The sequence below is a fragment of the Hipposideros armiger genome, unplaced genomic scaffold (assembly GCF_001890085.2).
Source record: "Hipposideros armiger isolate ML-2016 unplaced genomic scaffold, ASM189008v1 scaffold_266, whole genome shotgun sequence".
NCBI lineage: Eukaryota > Metazoa > Chordata > Mammalia > Chiroptera > Hipposideridae > Hipposideros > Hipposideros armiger.
In genome coordinates this window covers 254,086-275,746 of record NW_017731616.1, presented here as the reverse complement: position 1 = coordinate 275,746, position 21,661 = coordinate 254,086, and the positions used below count along the sequence as shown (strand labels likewise).

Below are 21,661 nucleotides of genomic sequence, written 5' to 3'. Positions count from 1 at the left end.
TTCACCTACCTACATGTGTACGAGTCAATAATGGTTCTGTCTTTAACCGTTATGGCCAGAAACTACTAATCCCATGTACTCCCATGCCTAAACCCACAATCTAAATTCAGTTGCCCCCATTACACATTCTCATAGCATCTTGTACCTCTTGTACCATCTTGTAAGTTAGAAAACTTACTACAATTTGTAACTACATATTTATTTGTGCAATTGCATTTATGTTTGTCCCCCAGCATTCCCTTTGGATCAATCAAGTTCCATGCAAAAAGGCAACCCTTAGGAATTCTGCCCAGTAGTGGTGCTTTGCCACAGATCTACGACCCTGTGTTGGCAACAGAGGAAGCTAATGCTCTTTTATAGTATTGTATCAGTCCTCAGGGTTACAATACAATAAGCCACAACTGAGAAATACATCAAACAGATTTAGTAACGAAAAGGCAAAGAAGGGGGGAGCAAAGCTCAGAAAGGCAGGAGAAAAAAGGTGGATACCTTATACTCTTGATCTGGAAGCATGTTGAGTAAGAAAGTTACCATCTTCTGAGGAAATTCATACTTTATAGTCCAAAACAATAGTTCTTCTAGGAAACTTTTATGTTTCAAAACATCCATTATGGATTGATCTGCATAAGAAAAAAATTATCACCAAATGATTTAAGTTCCTCATCTCATTTAAACCTTACTATAATTAATAACCGATCAACCTCAAACAGCTAAATGTATCTAAAAATTAAGGGTACCCTTTCAATAATTCATTGATAATATAGAAACATCAAGCTAGGTTTCTATACTCTCCACAGTATATAAATATCAAAATACTTAATGTTTATATTTTTAATAGAAAGCAGCTATTAAAAAATAAGGAATTACTTGTCCTTAAACATAAGCCATTTATCTAAAATTTCTACTAAGATTCAAAATAATTATCTTACAAGAACAATATTCATGGTATGTAATTTAAAATAGTAATAATGACTGTAAGCTAAAAACATATTACTAAGGACATAAAGTCCAAAGTTATCTAAATTTTTTAATTTTTACAAAGAAGGGGGAAATCTTTATAGATTCAATAATTTAACTATTTCTTTAAAATGATCCCTCATAAATGAAATACTAACTTCGCTGGAGAAAACAGTTACTAATGCATTGCTTACTCTAGTCTACAAAAGCATCTACTTTTTTCTAGTAACAATATCCGAGGAAAAGTATACAGAGCATTACATATGCTCACTTGCCCTGGACTCAAGACGCCCTTCACGTATAGGGGAAATGGGAAACGGATGGCCCTTTTGAATAAAGGTATTCAAAGGGATAAAATGATCTGCTAGAAAGCCTATTTCTAAGCCAAGTGCCACTACTCCTTGAGGCTAGGCTGTCTCTTGTTAATCTGCATCCTTGACACACTCAGTCAACAGAAAGGTCTCAACAGGGATACGATGAACTGAATATTTTTAATACTTTAAGCTGTCTCTTTCTCTCCCTTTCTAGTTTTTTTCCCTAAAAATGCACTGGAAAATTCTGACTATTAATCTTTGTTGGAGGACACAATCTTGGGCTACTGCTCTGAATAATCAATAAGGGCATTAAAAGGAAATAGCAAGTGTCAACAGTGAATGGACTGGTTTAGTGACAGTGCTTAAGCAGGAACTAGAGTTAGATGAAAGATTTGGAAAAACAGTTATCACATGCACCAAAATACTCAGGAATAGCCCTAACAACATTACAGTTCAAGTTGTCTTGCAAGATAACCTTGTAGAGTTTTTTTCAATTAACCCTATCCCAGTTTTACAGTTCTTCTATTATGGAGTAATGTGTTCACACATCTCCCTCAGGTGATGAGTCTAAAAGAGTTAACAAACAATAAGCTCAGCATGTCATCACTCTCTTGATTCTTCTACAAAATATTCTGAGTTTAACAAGACTTGAGTCAGTTCTTATTAGACATAACTTTAACCCAATTTTTGCATTAGTAATTAATAACCCATTATTTTCAGAATAATAATTTCATTATTCTGGATAGACTATAATTTTAACAACAGAGAAGCAAAAGTATCTACCAATCCCCTACCTAACTCCCTTTCAGTGGTGCCTTCAGTATAAATAATATGTAATAGGGGTAAAAACATAAATATGATCACACTATACATCCCTTTATAAAACTAAATAATTTTTTTATTTTTCCAAATCTCATAATTTTCTACTTGCAAAACAAGATTCTCTTCCTCCTGAAATAGATCATTCCCAGAATGACCTTGTAAGAAATAAGGTAAAGTATATTCAAAGACACACACTAACAGATTCAAAGCCAAAAGTAATAAAATTAGGACCCAGGAATTAGGAATCATGTGGGGGGAATGTAAGTATTATAATTAAAACTCAGAATATAATCCACAGCACATGCTGAAGCCAATTTAATTTTCACAAGTCACTTGGCACTAACATGATTGAAAATTTCACAGACTACCAAAAGAATAAAATAAAACCATCATAGATAAATGCTTCTTAACATATTTACAAAGCTGAACAAAACTAGTAGTATTAACCTTAGAATTCATATTTATGACTCTGCAAGCTCACATCAGCCAAATGAAAAGCTTGAAGCTACCATAATTATTATAATATCAAACATTTGAAAGGAAAGATATATTAACTTTGTTTTAAATAAATAAAACAATCCAAATGCACCAGAAAAGCTGTGGCTTCTACTAAAATGAAAATAGCTGCAATTATATACAATCAATTTTTTTTCATCTTCAGAGAAAAAAAAAAAAACCTCCCATAATAGTCTTCATTGTTGTTCTTAAAATAGGTAATGTCAGTTTCCCTAGATATTTAAGCACATGTTATATGCTTTATGTGTTATGGTATAGAAATGTGGTTAGAAATGTTTCCATTAGTTATGACGAATATTTACCTTTAAAATCTTGATTGTCATGACTTTTACAATGCCTAAACTACCTTAAGCTAAATTTTTAAAAGAAATTTTTGAAGAATCGGTATGTAGTATAAATGCATGAGTAAGATAAAGGTTATAATTAGACAACAGAGTCGAGGATCTGCAACTCACTACCTTAATAAATGTTAGCAATAGCCCTATAGGCCTCAGTTTCTTCATCCTTAAAATTTAGGTTTTGAGAACAGGCAGTGATGTGTTTAGCACAGTGACTTACTTCTTGCCTATTATTACTCTTTTTTTTTAACATTTTATTGGGGAATTGGGGAAGGGGAACAGCCAAGTTGTTGTCCTTCAGTCTTAGTTGTAGAGGGTGCAGCTAGCTCAGCTCCAAGTCCAGTTGTGATCCAGCCGCCGGTCGGCAGCTCAGGGCAGCTCAGTTCAAGGTGCTGTGTTCAAACTTGGTTGCGGGTGGGCATAGCCCATCATCCCATGCGGGAGTCGAACCAGCAACCTTGTTGTTAGGAGCAGGTGCTCTCACCAGCTGAGCCATTCTGCCACCTGTTGGCAGCTCAGCGGCAGCTCAGCTCAGGCGCAGCTCACTGGCCCATGTGGGAATCGAACTGGCGACCCTGTTGCTCAGAGCTCACGCTCTTAACCAACTGAGCCACTTGGCCGGCCCCCTATTATTACATATTTTATTTTTATCTTACTTTCAAACTTTTGAACCAAATTTGTACACAAACTAAACCACTCCCTGGACTTCAGATATCTTCAAAAACAACAGTCACTTTTTGAAAACACAGGGGTTCTACTAATTCAAAGAACCATTTCTTTCATGTACATTCTTAAACTAAAAATGGTAACTGATCAAGTCTGAAATCTCTGTACTACTTCTTACCACTAGAGGACGAAAGAGAAGACAATCCAATCCCAAATATGAAAAAAATTCAGAATAAAAGAAAATAAATTTCAACTTTAGTACCTTCAACTGGAGTTTGATCAGGCTGAAGGAGAACAATGACCTCTTACACCATAACAGGTATTTTCTGGGCATCCCTAAAACAATCTCACGTATGTGCCTACCAATCTTCTCCCACTCAGATGTGTCTCAAGGACTCAGGTAAACACATGCACAACTCTGGTAAGTCAAAAAGCCAGGTAGCCACATGGGTTTCTGATTTTCTTCAGGCATCACAGGTTCTCTGATAAGCCCAGAAGTAGAGGAACACGTGTGTATGTGTGCATCCTGGACCACAGATCAAATTTCATACCCTTTGCTAGCAGCCCACAAGTTATACGCAGCAGCCTAGGTAACTAAGACCAGACTTTCAAAATGAGCCTCTACTGAAATTGCCTGCTTGCTCCTCCTTTCCAAGCAGTCCTAAACATTCCACAAGATACACTTAATCAGCACCAGAAGTAAGAATCTTCTTTTCATCAAAGTTTTATTTTAACCACTGGAGACCATCTAACCCAGACAACAGACCATGTTAAACTTTTGAAATCCATGGCAAAAATCCAGAGTACAGGCTGCCAACTAAAAACAAGTACTCTAGAAAAGCGTTCAGTGAGGGCCAAAAAAACATAGTGGTTAAGAGCTTAGGCTCTGGGATCTACTCCCCATTAGCTGTGATCTCTAACATGCCTCCATTTTCTAATACATAAAATAGTAATTCAAAAAACCTGCTTCATATGGTTACTTTGACAATTAAGTGAAACAATGCCTGTGAAGTGCTTAGCACTATGTCTAGCACATACAAAAAAAAAGGTTCAATAAATATTACTCATTATTATTAAAACTAATCTATTCCCTCACTACAGGCATAGCTACTTCTTCCTTTCAGTAAACATGTATTAAGTCCTTACTGACCTCTTAATGTGTGTTAAGTGCTATTCTTCTCTTTCATTCTAATATTCACTCATTCTTATTCTCTCACTCTTTCACCATCTCTCCCTTAGCTGTCCTTTTTCACTGTAGAAATTGCATACCCTAGATTATAAAAAGATGTAAACCAAACTAAAACTTTACACCTAAAACACTGAATCCAAATCAAAGAATCAATGAAAAGACTTTTTTTCTGACTCAAATATGACAATGCACATTTTATGAAAAATATAACAAAATCCCAATAGTAAAGGTTTTACTTGCTTTTGAGGTCCCCCACAATCACCCCCTAACAATACTTTCTCCAACATTAGGCAAATCTAACAAAGTACTCTCTTTTCAAACAACTTTGATGTCAATACAGCTAGCCAATCAAGCATTCTTAGTAATTTAGTATTTTAGGAGCTTCTTGTACAAGGAAAAAGCAAACTATAAATACCTTTGGTGCTACTGCTTAGTTTGACTCTCTTTCTCTTGCCCAGACCTTGACTCCCATCCTGATCCTCCTAGAGGAAAAACAAAATTAGCATTATAACAGTCCTATCGATGAATATATACATTTTACATAAACATAAATATGCTTATAAATCATTAAATATAATATAGTCATGCTTATATATTATTAATCAACACATTTTACTTTTATGTGTTTGCTATAGTATCTTTTTAATGCTGCTAATTTTGATTAAAATATATAATGAAAATCCTTAGTATTAAAAGAGCTCTTAAACTTAATCTGTGCTTCTACTGCAAGACTCTTTAACACCCCAGAATTCAAAAATAAAAATTTTCCTAACCTTATAAGCATAACATCAAATGAATAAAAAATCTAAGCAAGAGGGGGAGCAGATTAGCATAGGAAGGAAGGAAGGAGAGAAGGGGAAGCATAAAAAAATGAACAGAGGACAGGATCTGAAGAGTCTAAGACAAACAAAAGCCATAATCGTAGGTACCTGGGGAGATCATTTGGAAGCCCAGGCAAACATCTTGGAGTGGTTTGAGGAAGTCTCAGGGGATGGATGGCACACTGCACCACACGAAGTGAGACACGAAGAGGAGCAGAGGGGCAGCCTACCGCTAGTGAAAACGGGGTGAGGCTAGGGGTGTGCCTCTTAGCGGGGAGCCTGGGAACAGATGCACATTTCTAACTTTCTTAAAGTGTTGCTGAAAAGGCTCTTGCTATCTTCAGGGTTTTTTCCCCTCCAGCTAAAGGTTATTATTCTACTCCATTATCCCAGCTCTCCTAAACTAGGAAAAATTGCACATGAATCCAAACTTCCACATTATACTGACATCTTTTTGCTATTTCCCAAACATGTTTGAGCCAACTGGTATTATAAAGACATGTGGTAATATTTTGGCATACAGTCTGTTAACGATAGTGTTGGTGGCATGTTAGAATTATAGTACAAATTCCCAGATTTCTGAGTTATAGCCCATCAAATCTCTAAAGCAGAAAAGTAGCCTCAGCTTCGTGTTGCTATTCTATCTGCTGGTATAGCTTCCTTGGTTGACACACCAGTCTTAACGTCAGGTTTCTGTCAAGTCCAGCCTCAGTCCTCAGGGCCAGTCTTGGGTTTTCCAGAGCTATCACTTAGCTTAGTCAGTTAGCATTTACTGAGCACTTCAATAAGCACCCCGTTAAGCACCACATAAACTTGGCAGCAGGACTGACAATCAAACCACACTCTCCTCCTCTGCCATGCCCACCTTACCCTTAAAGAAACTCAACCAGAATGAAATTTGGAGCCTTAAAAGACAGAAGACACAGTAATCATGCCACAGGGACTATGGGATTCCAAAGTCTGAAATTTTAGCTAACAGCCACTTATGAATCTGTTCTCCTAGCCCTGAGAGAAAAGACAAATTTGAGAAAACTATGTTATATCCCCAGTCAGGATAACTTTATAACTTCAAATATAAACTTCCTATGAAACAAATATCCTTGATCAAGTAGTGGTCATGGAAATAAGAAGCTCTATAAATTTTCCAGCCTTATAGTCTAAAAGACCAGTAAAATTAGCCAGGCAAATGTGGGGCAAGTCATTCCAAAAAGAGAAGACAGCATAAGTAAAGGCACAACATCAAAAGCCTGGAAACAGACTAGTGAGTTGGGCTTGACATCATGTTAGATATCAACCACAGCTAGGGAAGGAGATGATCTCCATCTAACCTAGTGGGAAAATGGGTAGCTACTCTTGTACATTGCTGGTGAGAGTATACAGTAGTACAACTTTCCTAAATGGCAATTCATAGTACGCATGTGATAAGTCTTCAAAGTTTATTTATCACTGGAACAGAAATTCCAGTTCTAGGAATTTACCCTCAAGAAATAATCAGACAAGTGAAGAGGAACTCTATGAGGAACTATTCATCACAATGTTCTTTATAATAGCCAAAAAAAAAAATCTCTGGCTTCCAACAGCAGGAGATTAGATTACGTAAATAAACTATAGCACACCTATACCCTATTAAGAAAAAGAATGCTACAGCTCTATATTCATGACCAAGTAGATGTTCAAAAACTACTATAAATGAGAAAATATGCTATGTAGAATAGCATATGGAGTATAAAACCATTTAAGTATTAATAATATACACAAATAAAATCTGTTAAAATATACTCCTCACTATAGGTGTTTAAATCTATCATTAGTGAGAAGATCAGTTTACAGAATAGCATGGATAGCATGAAGCCACTAAAATATACTACATATAAAAATCTGTTAGAATACAAATGTTTACAGTAAGCCACCTCTAAGTGACAGAGTAATAGGCAATTTTGTTATCTTTGTGTTAATCTTTATTTTTTATTTATTCAACAATGAATATGGATTGTAATGGGTTAATAAATATTTTTAAATAGTAGTTCTAATTTCCATTCCTAATTGCAACAATCTGCCTAAGATAATGGACTACTGTGTTATCTATTACAAGTGTCATATTTTTATTTTGAGAAAAAAAGACTTCTTAATGAACAAGAATAACTCCCAATTGTGACAATTTCAGGGATTCAGGAGGATGAAAACAATACAATTATCATAACTACAAAACCCCACCTCTCCCCGAAATTCATTACAGGAAGTTGTAGTTTTTCCATATTTATCCATGAGGAAGCCGTATAGAAGCCTAGAAAATGATGGTTCAATGGACAACAGAGGAAGTTAAGTACAATCTCAACACAGACAGCAATAGTGCAGCTCCCAAAAAACACCTTCCAGACCTCACTAGTCCATGGACAGAGAAGTAGACAACATTGTTATATGTGTTTCAGGCATAAAGCATGTATATAGGTCCAAAATGAGATAAGAAAACCAGATTCAAACTCCGAGCCTGGAAAACTCAACAGATGGTTTCTCAACCCAAATTAACCTGCCTTTCTTTCTTTCTTTGACAGATTCACTAGACAGATGAAAAATGTGAGCTCCATTAAAAAAAAAAAGTCAGGTAAATTCACAGCTGATTAAAACAGTACTCAAAGAAAGTTAATACAGAATACACAAGGCTAAAAGGAGTATTTATCAGTTTATAAATATAAAATCCAAAGATCTTGAGAGATTACAACAATAAGATGAAACAAGGATTTATATAAACCACTGTAACCTGACACTGTTTGCTTTAAATCAACTGCACAAGGACAAACAGAGAAAGAGCTCTAACTTGTCATCTGTGAGTGGGAGGAAGGGGAAACCTAGGCATTTCATTTGACCACAGGAGCTCCTGCCAACAATCCAGTGTAGCTACTACAAGGCCAACAAAAAGCCTTGGGCCTTAACAAAAACACAGTATGCTTATCAAAGAATGTCCCATCACAGTACACTGAATCAGATCATAGATTATCAAAAGGAGTGAATAACTGAAAGAGGTATGTACAGCAAAGAATATTAAATAACTAAGGTTAATATTTAAGGAGCATAATATGGATGTAAAAATAAAAATCTTTCTAGGACGAAAATAAGAAATACATGAAAATTACAATACTTAACACAGTATTGAGAAGAACTTCCTAGTAATTATTACAGCTATCAAATAAAGGAACAAGTTGGCTCTTAAACTAGGCAAGCTCCCTATCGCTGGAAGTGCTTATGAGTCTTACCAATTATCAGGAAAGGTGTAAAATCAACTCCTGCACTAGAAAAGAAATAAATTAGATATTTCTAAGGTCCTCCCACCAAAAGTGTTTGATTCCCCACCGCACCCTTAACCATCAATGAAAATTATTATAGCTAACAAATTAAAATTTAATCTTATACCTCTAAAAATATAATTTTCTTTCACAAATTAATTAATGAAAAGCAACTCGGACTTTCACTTTAATAATCCTGCTTTAGCTACAAGTTTTGACAAATTAGTTTTTAAGTGTTTACTTGGATCCTGTCTCGAATAAAGGCAAAAATATTGAGAACATATCTACATAATAACTTATTTTATTTGTTAAGTGATTACTTCTCAATTATGTAAGAGTATGCAGAAAAAAGAGTAGACGTAAACAAGCAAAATTAATAAACAATGGTCATCCCTGGATGGTATGGCTGAAGGTAAACGTTTTCTTTTTTCTATTTTTTTCTATTTTTCCTGTTTTTCCACAGTGAACATTCATATTTTTATAGTTTCATGATGTTTGAAATGATTTCATTTGTATTAACAACTAAGTACATTAAAGTCACAGCGATTAATGACCTGGTCATTGCATACAGAGAAGTGGACACTGCTTATAGCAAAGACCACAGTGAATATAAACTTTCCTTGAAAAGTTATCTTGATCTAAAAGATCTTATTTTCTCTGAGAAACTCTCTAAATAGCCCCATGTACATACATACAACACTACAGATTATTTTTTGAACTGAATTATCTGATGGTTATAAATAAATCTATACAAAAATGAATATATATTTAAATTTTAAAATACCTCAAAGTTAAAATTTGTCCTTATTTTTTCTTTTTGGTTCCATACAACACAAACAACATTTTCTACTGTTATTTCATATGAGCTACACAAAAAATTAAGAAGTAGTAGTATGAAGAATGGCATGTGTATAAATAGCACTGCTGAGTACATAATGTTCTGTTACTCTAGGGATAGTGAGGACAAATATCTGACACAACTTTTATGAATAAAATTAAGTAGACTGTAATACATACACTCATTGAAATAAAACTGCAAATAGAAAGAAATCTTGCTGCTGTTATAGTTTCAAATCTGTTTCTTCATTTTTAAAATGAAGTGGTAGGATTAGATTACCTCTAGGGTCTCTTCCAATCCTAAATTCTAATTTACATTTTTAAAATTATTATAATTCCATCTCTAGAGTAGTAATTGAGATGTCACTACCCTCTTCTTATCCTTTCTTCCTTTTTATATAATTCGTTAAGTTACAAGAATGAAATCATAAAAAGGGCTTGCTCATTAATTCCATGAGCCTATAAGATAAGGTGTACAAACTCCAGTCTTTAAACCTTATCCAGCTCTTCACTAAATTTCAAATATAAATATTAAAAGCAAATACCAGTTGACCCCCCCCCCGCAAAAAAAAAAGCAATATGACTTTAAATGCCTTAATGAAATTTTTAAATGGCATAAAATAGGTATTTGTTCAAGAACATCTATATCTGGGTACTCTTCTATCACACTCTTTTCATCTATCTTATTTCTTCATCTACTTTCTTCTTTATTCTATTCTTTATTAAATTACTGCTTGCATTTTTGTTATCATTTTAAGTTAATCTATGTAAAAAATGTTTTGAAAAGAATAAAAGTACAATACAAATTTAAAATATTAATGCCATTAGTTTTTAAATGAGTGAAAATTCTTATATTTTTTTCTCTAAATAAATCAGTCTAAAACTGACACCCTTTTAAATATTTAACTTGCTTCTTATTTATGATGCTTAGCTCCAAATGGAATTTTTTTCTCCATGTAGGTCACTGGTCCTAACAGAATAATGTTTCCCATTAAGAGAAACAAAAGCAGAATAAAACAGGATTGAAGACTCCAAGAAGAGACTAGTAGAAGAGTTATAATAATTTTATTATTCCATTATTTCATTCATTAAATTCAAAAGTATATTTTGTTCCTTAAGCTAAAATAAATGTTAGTACAACTTTAGTATATTCCCTTTGCTTTCCAAAGGTAATGATCAACTTTTTAAAAACCGTCTTACAATTTTAATACAAGTATTTATTCTCTCTGTGTATAGTAGTAACTATTATACTTAAGGAAAACTTTAATTTTAATTAAAACCCTACAACAGCCATTTCTGGTACAGTGGTTTTCATTATCATGTTACAGCTTTTCCCAACAAACAAGGACTACAGAAATAGATGCAAAAATCTATAATCAGTTGTAAGTACAATATTCAGTTGCAATCACTAGTAATTATTGGATATCAAGAGAATCCAAGGACAAAAACTGCAAATGTCACATTCTATTTGTGGAAGTTTTAAAACATGTTTACAAATTCTTTGACACTCCTCCCATTGAGAGGTGGGGTCTATGTTCCCTCCCATTGAATGCGGGCCCACCTTAGCAACTCACTCACAACTAATAGGACACAGAGGACATTACAATAATGTCACTTCCAAGGCCAGCTCAGAAAAGGCTCCATAGCTTCTGCTCGTGTGCTGCTCACCCTGGGAGAAGCCAGTTACTATATAAGAAATCACCATGCTGCATAAGTCACAAGTAGGCACTGCAGTCAACAGCCAACTGAGCTCCTTAAACCATCAGCATCAGCTGCCAGCCTGTAAGTGGGCGGTCTTAAATCTCCATCTCAGCTAGGCCTTCAGAGGGCTTCAAATGTAGCCGACTAACGGGAATCACTTGGTGAGAACCACCCAAGCTGCTCTCCCCAAATTCCTGAGTCATAAAATTGTGAGCAAAATAAAATGGTAATTTTAAGCCACAAAGTTTTGCCCTAAACTTTGTGGCTTATTCCCTTTACAGAATAAGCTCTGTAGAGTCTAGAGTTTTTTAGACCAACAAACAGGATACTAAATGTCCACTTCCAACTCTACCACTATTAGAAGAAATTCACTAGCCTGAGTGAATCAGTTCATTCTACGGAATTCAGCTTCCTCATCTATAAATAAGAAAGTTAGACAAGATGAACTTAAAGGTCACTGTTAGCTCTACCATTTTTAATTTTTATAACCTTAAAATTGCCACCTCCTAATTCTCATTTTTGCTTTGTTATATTACATGACTTTTCTATTTCTAACTCAAGATTTGAAAATGTGTTCAGAACCAAAAAGCAAAGACTTCATAGTACATAAATCAATAAAACATAAAAATGTTTTTGTATAAAAAATTATGATCAAAATCTTAAAATAGAAAATTTCCCGACTTTATCACTAAAACTTTTCTATGATTGCCCTTGGGTAATGGTCTTATCTTTATACTCTTCCATACTTTTGACTTTAAATATGTGTGTGTGGCTTTTACAGTCAGAAAGAAATATAATCTATTAAAATGTAAGATATGCATACCCTGTAACCTAGCAATTACCTAACTTAGAGAACTATTTGTACAGCTACACAAAAAGAAATATACACATTGTGTCTTATAATAAAAACTGAAAATTAAGGAAATGATTGGATAAACTGTAGTTTATTCATATTTCAGAATACTATACAGCAGATGGAAAGAGAACTGACAAAGATGGATTTGCACAATACATTACAGAGGAAATTAAAGGACACAAAATAGTATAACATTTTTATTTACTCACACACACTCTATCCTTTTCTATAAGCACTCAGTTATTTAACTACATAGAAAATAGTCTGTCAAGTACATCCAAACTTTTAGTTACCAAGAGAAGAGGCTGGTATTAGGGAGGGTAGAGAAGGGATTTTTATTTTATCTGAATTGTCTGGCAAAACAACTACCATGTATTCGTGCACTATTTAGTTAACTTTTAATTAAATTTTTAAAGATAAACTTCATTACTTTTATTCCATGCTTTGGTAAACTATTTCCTCTAGAAAGATAAGCAGAAATATTGGGTCGTCGGAAAAGTCATGACGCATTTTTGCAATGAAAAACAGAAAAAATACGTCATGACTTTTCTGACAACACAATATCTATAATATGACTCATGAGCACTCAAATATTTGAATCCCTTCTATACATAAAGCACTAGGACAGATAACATTTATCAAGAGCCTAATTTGTGTCTGATCCATGATAGGCACTTTATGTATGTTATCCCATTTAGTCCTAATATTACAATTATCAGCATTTTTTCATGAGGAAATTGATGTTCAGAAGTTAAATGCTAACCTGGCAAAAAGCATAATGATATTATGAGACAAGATTCAAACTCAGGTCTGCCTAACTCTAAAGCTCAAGTTTCTCTTAAAAACTAGATATCCCTCAATCCACTTCCAACTGAACAACTCCAATTTCTTAAGTTTTCAAATGCCTAAATGACCCTATTTTTATCCCAATTATAAAATACAATAAATACATAAACTATAAAGAGCACTTTGAAATAGACTAAAAGTTTATTATAAAATAAGATTTAAAGATCAAAGTTTAAACTACTTTTAAATATATGTTACATATACAACACACGCTCTCAAAGTAATTCTCAGCTACTATCATAAAAACAGTGTATGAGTATAGTTGTTGAAATGAAATATTTTGAAATTTCACCATCAAAAAAATATTTACTGGGCCGGCCAAGTGGCACATTGGTTAAGAGCTGGCTTGGGACACCAGCTCTGTGCAGCAGGGCTCCGGTTCGGATCCCACATGAGGGCCAGTGACACTGCCCGCTACAGCTAAGGTGGTGAACAACAGCTCAACCTGAAGCTGGGATGCCGTGAGTCGCTGGCAATGGTGTAGGCTGCAGCCCCTGCTGCAGTGGGCTGCCATAAGCTACCATGTGTGGCCGGCAGCCAGTGTGAGTGGCCAGCAGCCGGTGTGAACTGCCAAGAGCCGCCGTGAACGGCAGTCCAGAGGCCAGCGACCGATCTGCCTCACCCGGGAAGAGCGCAATGATAATACCAACATGGGCCAGTGAAGCGACGTCCTCCACAACTAGACTGAAGAACAAAAGGACAGCAACTTGTCTGCTCCCCTTCCCCGATTCCCCAACACTGTTCCCCTCCCCCAATTCTCCAATAAAATCTTTAAAAAAAAATTTACTATGATATTTACCGAGTCATAATTAAGAAACAAATGATTATATAAAAGACATTACACACAGAGTTGCTGAAACAAAGAATCTAAGAGGAATGAAGAGAAGAAAGAATCTAAAAAGGACAGATTAGCAGTAAAATAATAAACAAAGAAAGACCTTATTTCAAATCCTCTGATATCCCCCTAGAAATTACTTCCAGAAAAGATTCAAGAGCCCCTCGACCCATGCACACAGAAGGATCTCCTCTGGCACCCTACCATAAAACACGGTCGTGTTGCAATGCAGTCGTGTATAGTGCAAGTCTCCACCAGCAATTTAAAAGCTAATCTAGAGAGGTTAGGCTAAGACAATAAAGAATGCTACTTCTTTCCTAGGCACAGGAAAAAGTGTCTATGTTAAAGATCAGCTTTCCACGTGCCCAGAAAACAAATCCAACTCATGAAAATAAAGTAGAATTGTTAGCAAGCCTGATGAATGCATAATGCTTAGTATACTAAAATAATATGAAGGTTTTAATTAACCATATAAATATTAACATAAAACTACAGATTTTTCTAGATCACATCAAGATATTTAGATTATTTTTAAAAAGTGTTCTGTAACATCACTAAACCATTTCACTGTGTAATAGTTTTCTGAAGTTACTACTGGGAATAGCTACAAGGCTCCTTTCCTATCTGCCTTGCTTTAGTCAAAGAAGTGTGCTCATATTCAACTCCTAAGTATTCCCAGATCTTGCCTTTTGAGAGGGCATTCCACCTCAACATGCCCTTAAAGAAAGCAGAATCAGCAGTTTGAAACTACATGTCTAGGGGTGACCGGTTAGCTCAGTTGGTTTGAGCTCCATACTAATAATACCAAGGTTGCGGGTTCGATCCCTGCATGGGACACTGTGAGCTGTGCCCTCCTTAAGAGTCAACTGTGCCATGGTGCATGAGAGCAATGTGTAACCAATAGCCACGGCTGTTCCCCCATAAAATTTAAAACAAAAACAAAAACAAAAAAACCACATGTCTATATGAACTCACTTCCTTTTTTGACATATGAAGAATTAGCACTCTTACCCCATCACTCCCTTCCCCCTTGCTTCGAAATGGAATTATTACTGTTTTAGTTGAAGTGTTTATATATTTTTGAAAGTCTATCTTAAATATCAGCCAGTTTTCTCAATTTCCCTTTATAGCAACATTATTATTCTTAGAAGTAACTCTTTAAAATTTAAAATAAAGCAAAAATTTTAGCTAACCATTTACATCAATTTTTTTAAATAAGATTTTATCTTATTTATTTAACAAACACACATATAGTATTTACAATATGCTAGGCACTACTGCTGTGAGTGCTTATGTCTCGTACATATATTAACTCATTGTGCTCCTAATAAGACCAAGAAATAAGTACTATTATTACCTTCATTTTACAGGTAAGAAAATTTAGGCATGGAGAAGTTAAGACACTTGCCCACAGTCACACCACTAGTTGATACAGGAGCCAGATTCAAACTCAGGCATTATAATCCCAGAGTCAGGCTCATAAGCAGCATACTAACACCTGCCTCTCCAATTTGTTAAATAGTCTTTACAGTTGTTTATTCAAAAGGAGATTCCACAAAATGTTGGATTTTGTGGGAGCCTTTTCAGAGGAGAAAAATACTACTATAAAGTTTAAATTATAAGGCATTAAATCAATTATAAGACTTCAATGACAGAAATCATGCTTTCAAAAGAAGGTTATTTGGCTTAATTTGATATTATCAAATCAAAATAGATTTTTAAAGAAAAAAGATATCTATGTTTGTATGTAATACAATTTTGTTTCAAAAATATTTAAATCAATCATTAAATGTATAATGTGATAAAATATGAAATTTAAATTTTATAAGAATTAAGAGTATAAACAAATATATGTAAAAAAACAATTTTCTCTTATAAATTATATACTAAGAAAATACAGTAATGTTAAAAAGGACTCACTAGAAATATTTAATATATTAATAAACACTATAAAAATTGACATTTCAAATTGACTATCTCCCAGTACACAGCTTCTTTTAATAATCTTTGAGGGAGAAGGGGAGGAGGTTAGACAGCAGTAAATAGGTAACTACAATATTGCCACAGAGATATGAAAGACAGTTCAGGGAATATAATTAATAATGTTGTAAATATTTTGTAGCATGTCAGATGGTCACATGTCTTGTTAGTGAGACCACTTCATGGATGGGGTAGAGGCTTGATCACTGCACTGTACACCTGAAGCTGATGTTGTATAATATTGTCAACTATAATTGAATACATATATATAGTCATGAGATGTGGAGTATAGTGTGGAAGTGGAGTCAATGGAATTGTGATAGATATGTACGATATGTGGGAGAAGAAGTGGAACGGTGGATTGGGGGAGGGGGATTGTCACTTTGAGGGGTATAAAGTATAACTATCGCACTGTGTTGTACACCTGAAACTAATTAAAAAAAAAAGTGAGGGCCAGCCAAGTGGCTCACTTGGTTAAGAGTTGGCTTGGGAGCGCAGGCTCTGAACAACAGGGCTACCGGTTCGATTCCCACATGGGCCAGTGACGCAGCACCCTGAGCTGAGCTGTCGCTGGGCTGCCGGCAGGTGATGGGATGGCTCAGCCGGTGTAACAACAAGATGGCCTGTTCAATGGTAGGCTACGCCCACCCGCAACTAAGATTGAACACAGCACCTTGAGCTTAAGAGGCCACGAGCTGCTGACGGGAAGCCAGATGGCGACTGATACCCTCCACAATGAAGACTGAAGAACGACAACTTGGCTGGTCCCCTTCCCCAATTCCCCAACACTGTTCTCCTCCCCCAATTCCCCAATAAAAATCTTTAAAAAAAAAAGTGAAAACACACAAGTGAAATCAATTTTAATAAAATATATTTAACCCAGTAATAATAATAATCTTTGACATGTTAGGTATAACTTTATTATGAGATTAGAAAAGCAGTTACATTTCATATTCTTTTAATAATTATTCTAGACTTAGCTAAATTTTTAAAAACCATTTCATTGTATATATGACAACAGTTTAGATACATTTGGGGATAGCTTCCTAGGAGAAATCTGTCTCTTTCTATCTCCCATTTCTAAACTGTTAAAAGAGAAACGAATTAAAACAAGTAAAAAACTAGTTGTAGTAGTCCTTGTTCTGTCACTAAGTAGTTGTATGATCTTGACTAAGTTATTCTATTCTGAGCTTCAATGTTCTTGTCTACAAAAGCAGGAATTTATTAAACTAGATAATATTCACAAATCTGTATAGTTTTAAAACTTATAAAATTCTATTTTTAAAAAGTTTTAAATTTTAAATCTCACCTCATCTGAAGAATCTAGCTGTCCCAATGTCCCTGTTGCACCAGCAAAACCTTTGAAAAGGAAAAAAAAAGTTGTCCTTCATAATTGTTAAATAATGCTTTACTTTGAAATTATTTTACAACATAACAGTATCAAAAACTAAGTTTTGCTAAGATAAGTTAGACACCTCATTCTAACTTATCTTGGCAGAGTTCAACATTTATCTTTAATAAATCTGGACCTAATACTTTATACATCGATAGAAAATCTCCAGTGAAAACCCAAATTTAATCATTGCAAGTGGTGTTTCAAAAGTATCTCTTTCTTTTTAGTTTTAAATATAATAACTGCTACATTTTTCACTAGTTAGAGCCAGAACCTTAATAAATTAACCAAGTACTTAATAAATTAAGAAAAATGCCTTCTCTTCTTTGGCCAATCTATTCTTTCTTGCTTCTAAATTTTTGTAACTTTTAGTATTTTCCTTACAAAGAATGACACATTATTTAAATTTCTTCAATAATCAGTAAAGTTGGAGGCGTTTCATTTTAATACAGAAAGTTACCACCATCCAAATTAAATATTTAGACAAACCTTGAGGTGCCAGAGTGCTAGTGCCAGCAGATGGCTCCTGTATACCATATACAAGTTTATCCTCAGGATATGTAAGTCCAGAGCTCTTCAAAGCAATAAGGTACTTTTCGTGACTTTTCTTCGCACAAGCATTTTCTCCAAGACCTAATATTTAAAACAAATTTAAAATAAGAAAAAATATTCCATTCAAAATATAAGCATAGCCAACTCAGTCACTAATACATACATATAAAATATGTATGAAGGGGGAACCCTAGATGAATCATACAGAATAGCTTCAGACAACGTATTTGTGCTCATGTTTGGCATTAACAATCCCAGACTATACAGCATGTTTATAACAGATAATGAAATCTACTAAGTAATTGGGCATCTAAAATATGCTAGAGATTATATGCAAGGCACAAAAGGTGCAAAGTTTAATAAGAAGGCATGATTCCTGCCTTCAAGAAGTTGAAAATTAGTGGTAGCTAAAAGCAGGTAAGATGGTAAAAGACAATTATGTAGCTGACTTTGCCATTTGCTTTGACAACCTGTGCTCTCATAATACTGTGCAGCCAGACTTACCCAAAATAGAATACTTAAGAAAGGCTTCCTGGAGAAGATAATGCCTGAGTGAAATTTTCAAATATTACAACTAAAATTACTGTTAATTCCTGTTGTACCAGGTTTTTGACTATCATATTTAAGGAATTAAAAGTTTGATTTATATGGAAGTATCAGTTAATACTAATTTATTCCAAAAATATTGAAAATGTTAGGTTCTAGAATTAAATAATCCTAGAACTTTCACTTTTGCATTTCAGCTTATTACTTATTGCTAATTTTTTTTGTTTTTTTAATATATTATGGAGGATGGAATAATAGTAAAAGAAAAACACTGATATTTAAGAGTTCTTTAAAAAATTATTCTCTGTCTGAAAGCCTAAAAATTAACATGGTATTTGCCACCTCTTAGGCAGAGTGTATATCTTAAATTATGGTCTCAATCTCTCTGATTATAAAACCATATAAATGAGTTTTTTAGGATTTGCTGAGCCTTTATTTCCTCTTTTTGCTAGCCTCAATAATTGCAATAGAACAGTTACGTTAAAAAAAAAAAGAAAAAAGAAAAAACTCCAACACTGACTAAATAGATAGGAAGACATCCATCCTTCAATTCCAGTCCAATATTAAAAACAAGCACAATTAGTTTACAAAGAATAAAGAACTTGTAGGGCCCTATATAAGAAATAACTACATGTCCCCTGAATAATGAAAGCCATGTATTTATCTCAATAAGATAGATGAAATTTTTATAATATTTTTTAGTTAACAAAATATATTTCATCAACCCCTCACAACAAGCCTGAGAAAAATGAAGTATAAAATCTTACATGGCCCATGAGGGCCTACCTAATCTGGATCTAGCCTAATGTAGTAGCCTTATTTATGCCACAATCCCCTCTACATTCATTTCACTTCACTTCAACCACACTAGCCTTTTTTAGTCCCTTTATAAAGAGTAAGCTCACCCTCACTCATTAATATTCCCACATGCTGGTCCCTCTACATGGTTTCAGGGAGGTGCTTGGTGTGATATTTTTGTATTTATTCTGTTTGGGATTCGTTAAGCATCTTGGATCTATTAAGTTAAGGTTTTTCATCCAATTTGGAGAATTTCAGTCATAATTTCACCAATTTTTTTTTCTGCCAAAATTTCCACTCTCCTGTCCTCCTGGGGTTCCAATTACCTTCATGCTAGATCATCTGATTCTGTCTAATATGTCCCTAAGGATCCACTGTGTTTTCTCTCTGTTCTCTCAATTGACTAATCTATTGATCTGTCTTCCAATTCACTGAGTCTTTCTACCCTCTCAATCTGCTGCTAAGCCCATCCAGTGAATTTTTCAATTCAATTATTGCACTCTAATTTTCAATTCCAGAATTTCTCTTTAGATTTCTATTATTTATATTTCTTTGCTAAGATTTCTTATTTCTTCAATCATTAACATTAACCCATATTTTCCTTTAAGTATTTGAACAGATTTTCCTTTAGTTTCTTTTTTTTTAAGATTTGGTTGGGAGATTGGAGGAAGGGAACAGCATTGGGGAAGTTGGGAAGGGGAACAGACTAGTTGCTGTCCTTTCGTTCTTCAGTCTAGTTGTGGAGGACGTCACTTCACTGGCCCATGATGGTATTACTGAGCTCTTCCCGGGTGAGGCAGTTGCTCTCCGGCCACTGGATGGCCACTCACAGCAGCTCAGGTCGGCTGCCAGCCACTCACGGTAGCTCACAGCAGCCCAGCTCCAAGTCAAGCTGTTGTTCACCATCTTAGTTGTAAAGGGCACAGTGTCACTGGCACTTATGTGGGATCCAAACCGGGGCCCTGCTGCTCAGAGGTGGCGTCCCAAGCCAAATCTTAACCAAGGCGCCACTCGGCCGGCCCTTTCTTTAGTTTTTTAAACATATTTATAATAATTGCTTTGATGTCTTTATCTACTAAATACAACATCTAGGCTATTTCAAGGTCAATTTTTACTGAATGTTCTTTTTCTTGATTATAATGCACAGTTTCTTATGTTCTTGCATGTCCAATGGTTTTTACTGTATATTAGACATTCTAATGACACATTATAAAGATTCTGGATTCTGTTATCTTCTTTTGAAGAGTATTAATTGTCATTCTAGAAGACAGTTCAATTAACAGCCTGATTACCTAGAATGCATGAAGGTTTGATTTTATACTTTGTAAAGGGAAGATTTGTAGAAAGCCCTCTAAACTGACAGGAATAATCTCCAACCTCTACCTCCTTTGCAGATACTGTCAAGTTTTAAGCTTCAATAAGACTGACCTGATTAGACCTTACTCTAAGGTTTGGCCTTCTGTCTCAGCTAGATGTCTAGGGTATTAACAAGGTCTCTCTGGTCTAATTGAATGAAACTCCAATGTCTCCCAATACTGCTTAATCTCTAATATCTCTGTTCTGCTTTTAGCCCCATAGAAGTCACTGTCTAGTAAGCCTTAGGTAGTCTCATCCTGTATTACGTGTATCTGAGTCCTCTGCCAAGCATTTTCAGGGGTCCCCCATACATCTGCCGTACTACCTCTTGGTCTTCTTCCTTAAAGATTCCAGTTTCCAACTGCTTCAGCTGCCCTAAGCTGTGATCGCTGCCTCCTTAGCTCAGTGGACCACCATACTCTGCTTCATGCCAGCTTGCTGTACTACAAGCAGGAAGTTATCCCGAGAGAGATTCAAGGCACATGTAGGACTCATCGTATGCTTCTCTTTTCTCTCAAAGGTTTATAGTCTTGTATTGCCTGTTGTCCAATGCCTGAAAACAGGTACATCTAGTTTTTTCCAGTTTTATGTTGTCTATGGCAAAAGGGGCTAGTCCAATAGTCAGGAGAAGATACGCTCTACCTGGAATCTAACCCCATCCCATTACCACCCAACTCCCCTCACCTCTGTGAAGCTTCCCCACCTGCCCCATCAGTGAAATCAGGTCTCGCTTTTATAAACACTTGTCCTACCCTTTCATAGAGTTTACTACAGTTTATAATTACACATATTTTGGTCTGGGGTTTTATTACTGTCATCTCACTCACTAGACCATAAGCTTTATAAAGGTAGGAATAGGACTACCTGATTTACTAATTATGTTCTCCTCCCCAAGCTCAAGTAGTTAGCCCACAGCCAAACACACTGGATGCTTAATAAGTATTTGATGAAGCAATAAATACATCAGACTATCCCTTAATAACACATGGTTAACAACACACATGAAAATTTCACCACTCTAAAGAAACAAAATAAACCTCAATTTTCAAAACATGCT

The 21,661-nt window shown here is 35.0% G+C and overlaps 1 protein-coding gene across 1 annotated transcript in view; it reads right to left on the bottom strand.

Annotated features, from left to right (window-relative positions):
- UBR3 (ubiquitin protein ligase E3 component n-recognin 3) overlaps positions 1-21,661 on the bottom strand; it is a 207,722-nt gene that overhangs the window by 121,837 nt on the left and 64,224 nt on the right. The window contains exons 3-6 of the mRNA XM_019656794.1: positions 17,842-17,985; positions 17,269-17,318; positions 5,218-5,284; positions 490-620 (exon numbers count right to left, since the gene is read on the bottom strand). Of these exons, the coding sequence (XP_019512339.1) occupies positions 490-620; positions 5,218-5,284; positions 17,269-17,318; positions 17,842-17,985 (392 nt within the window). The remainder of the gene's footprint in view (positions 1-489; positions 621-5,217; positions 5,285-17,268; positions 17,319-17,841; positions 17,986-21,661) is intronic.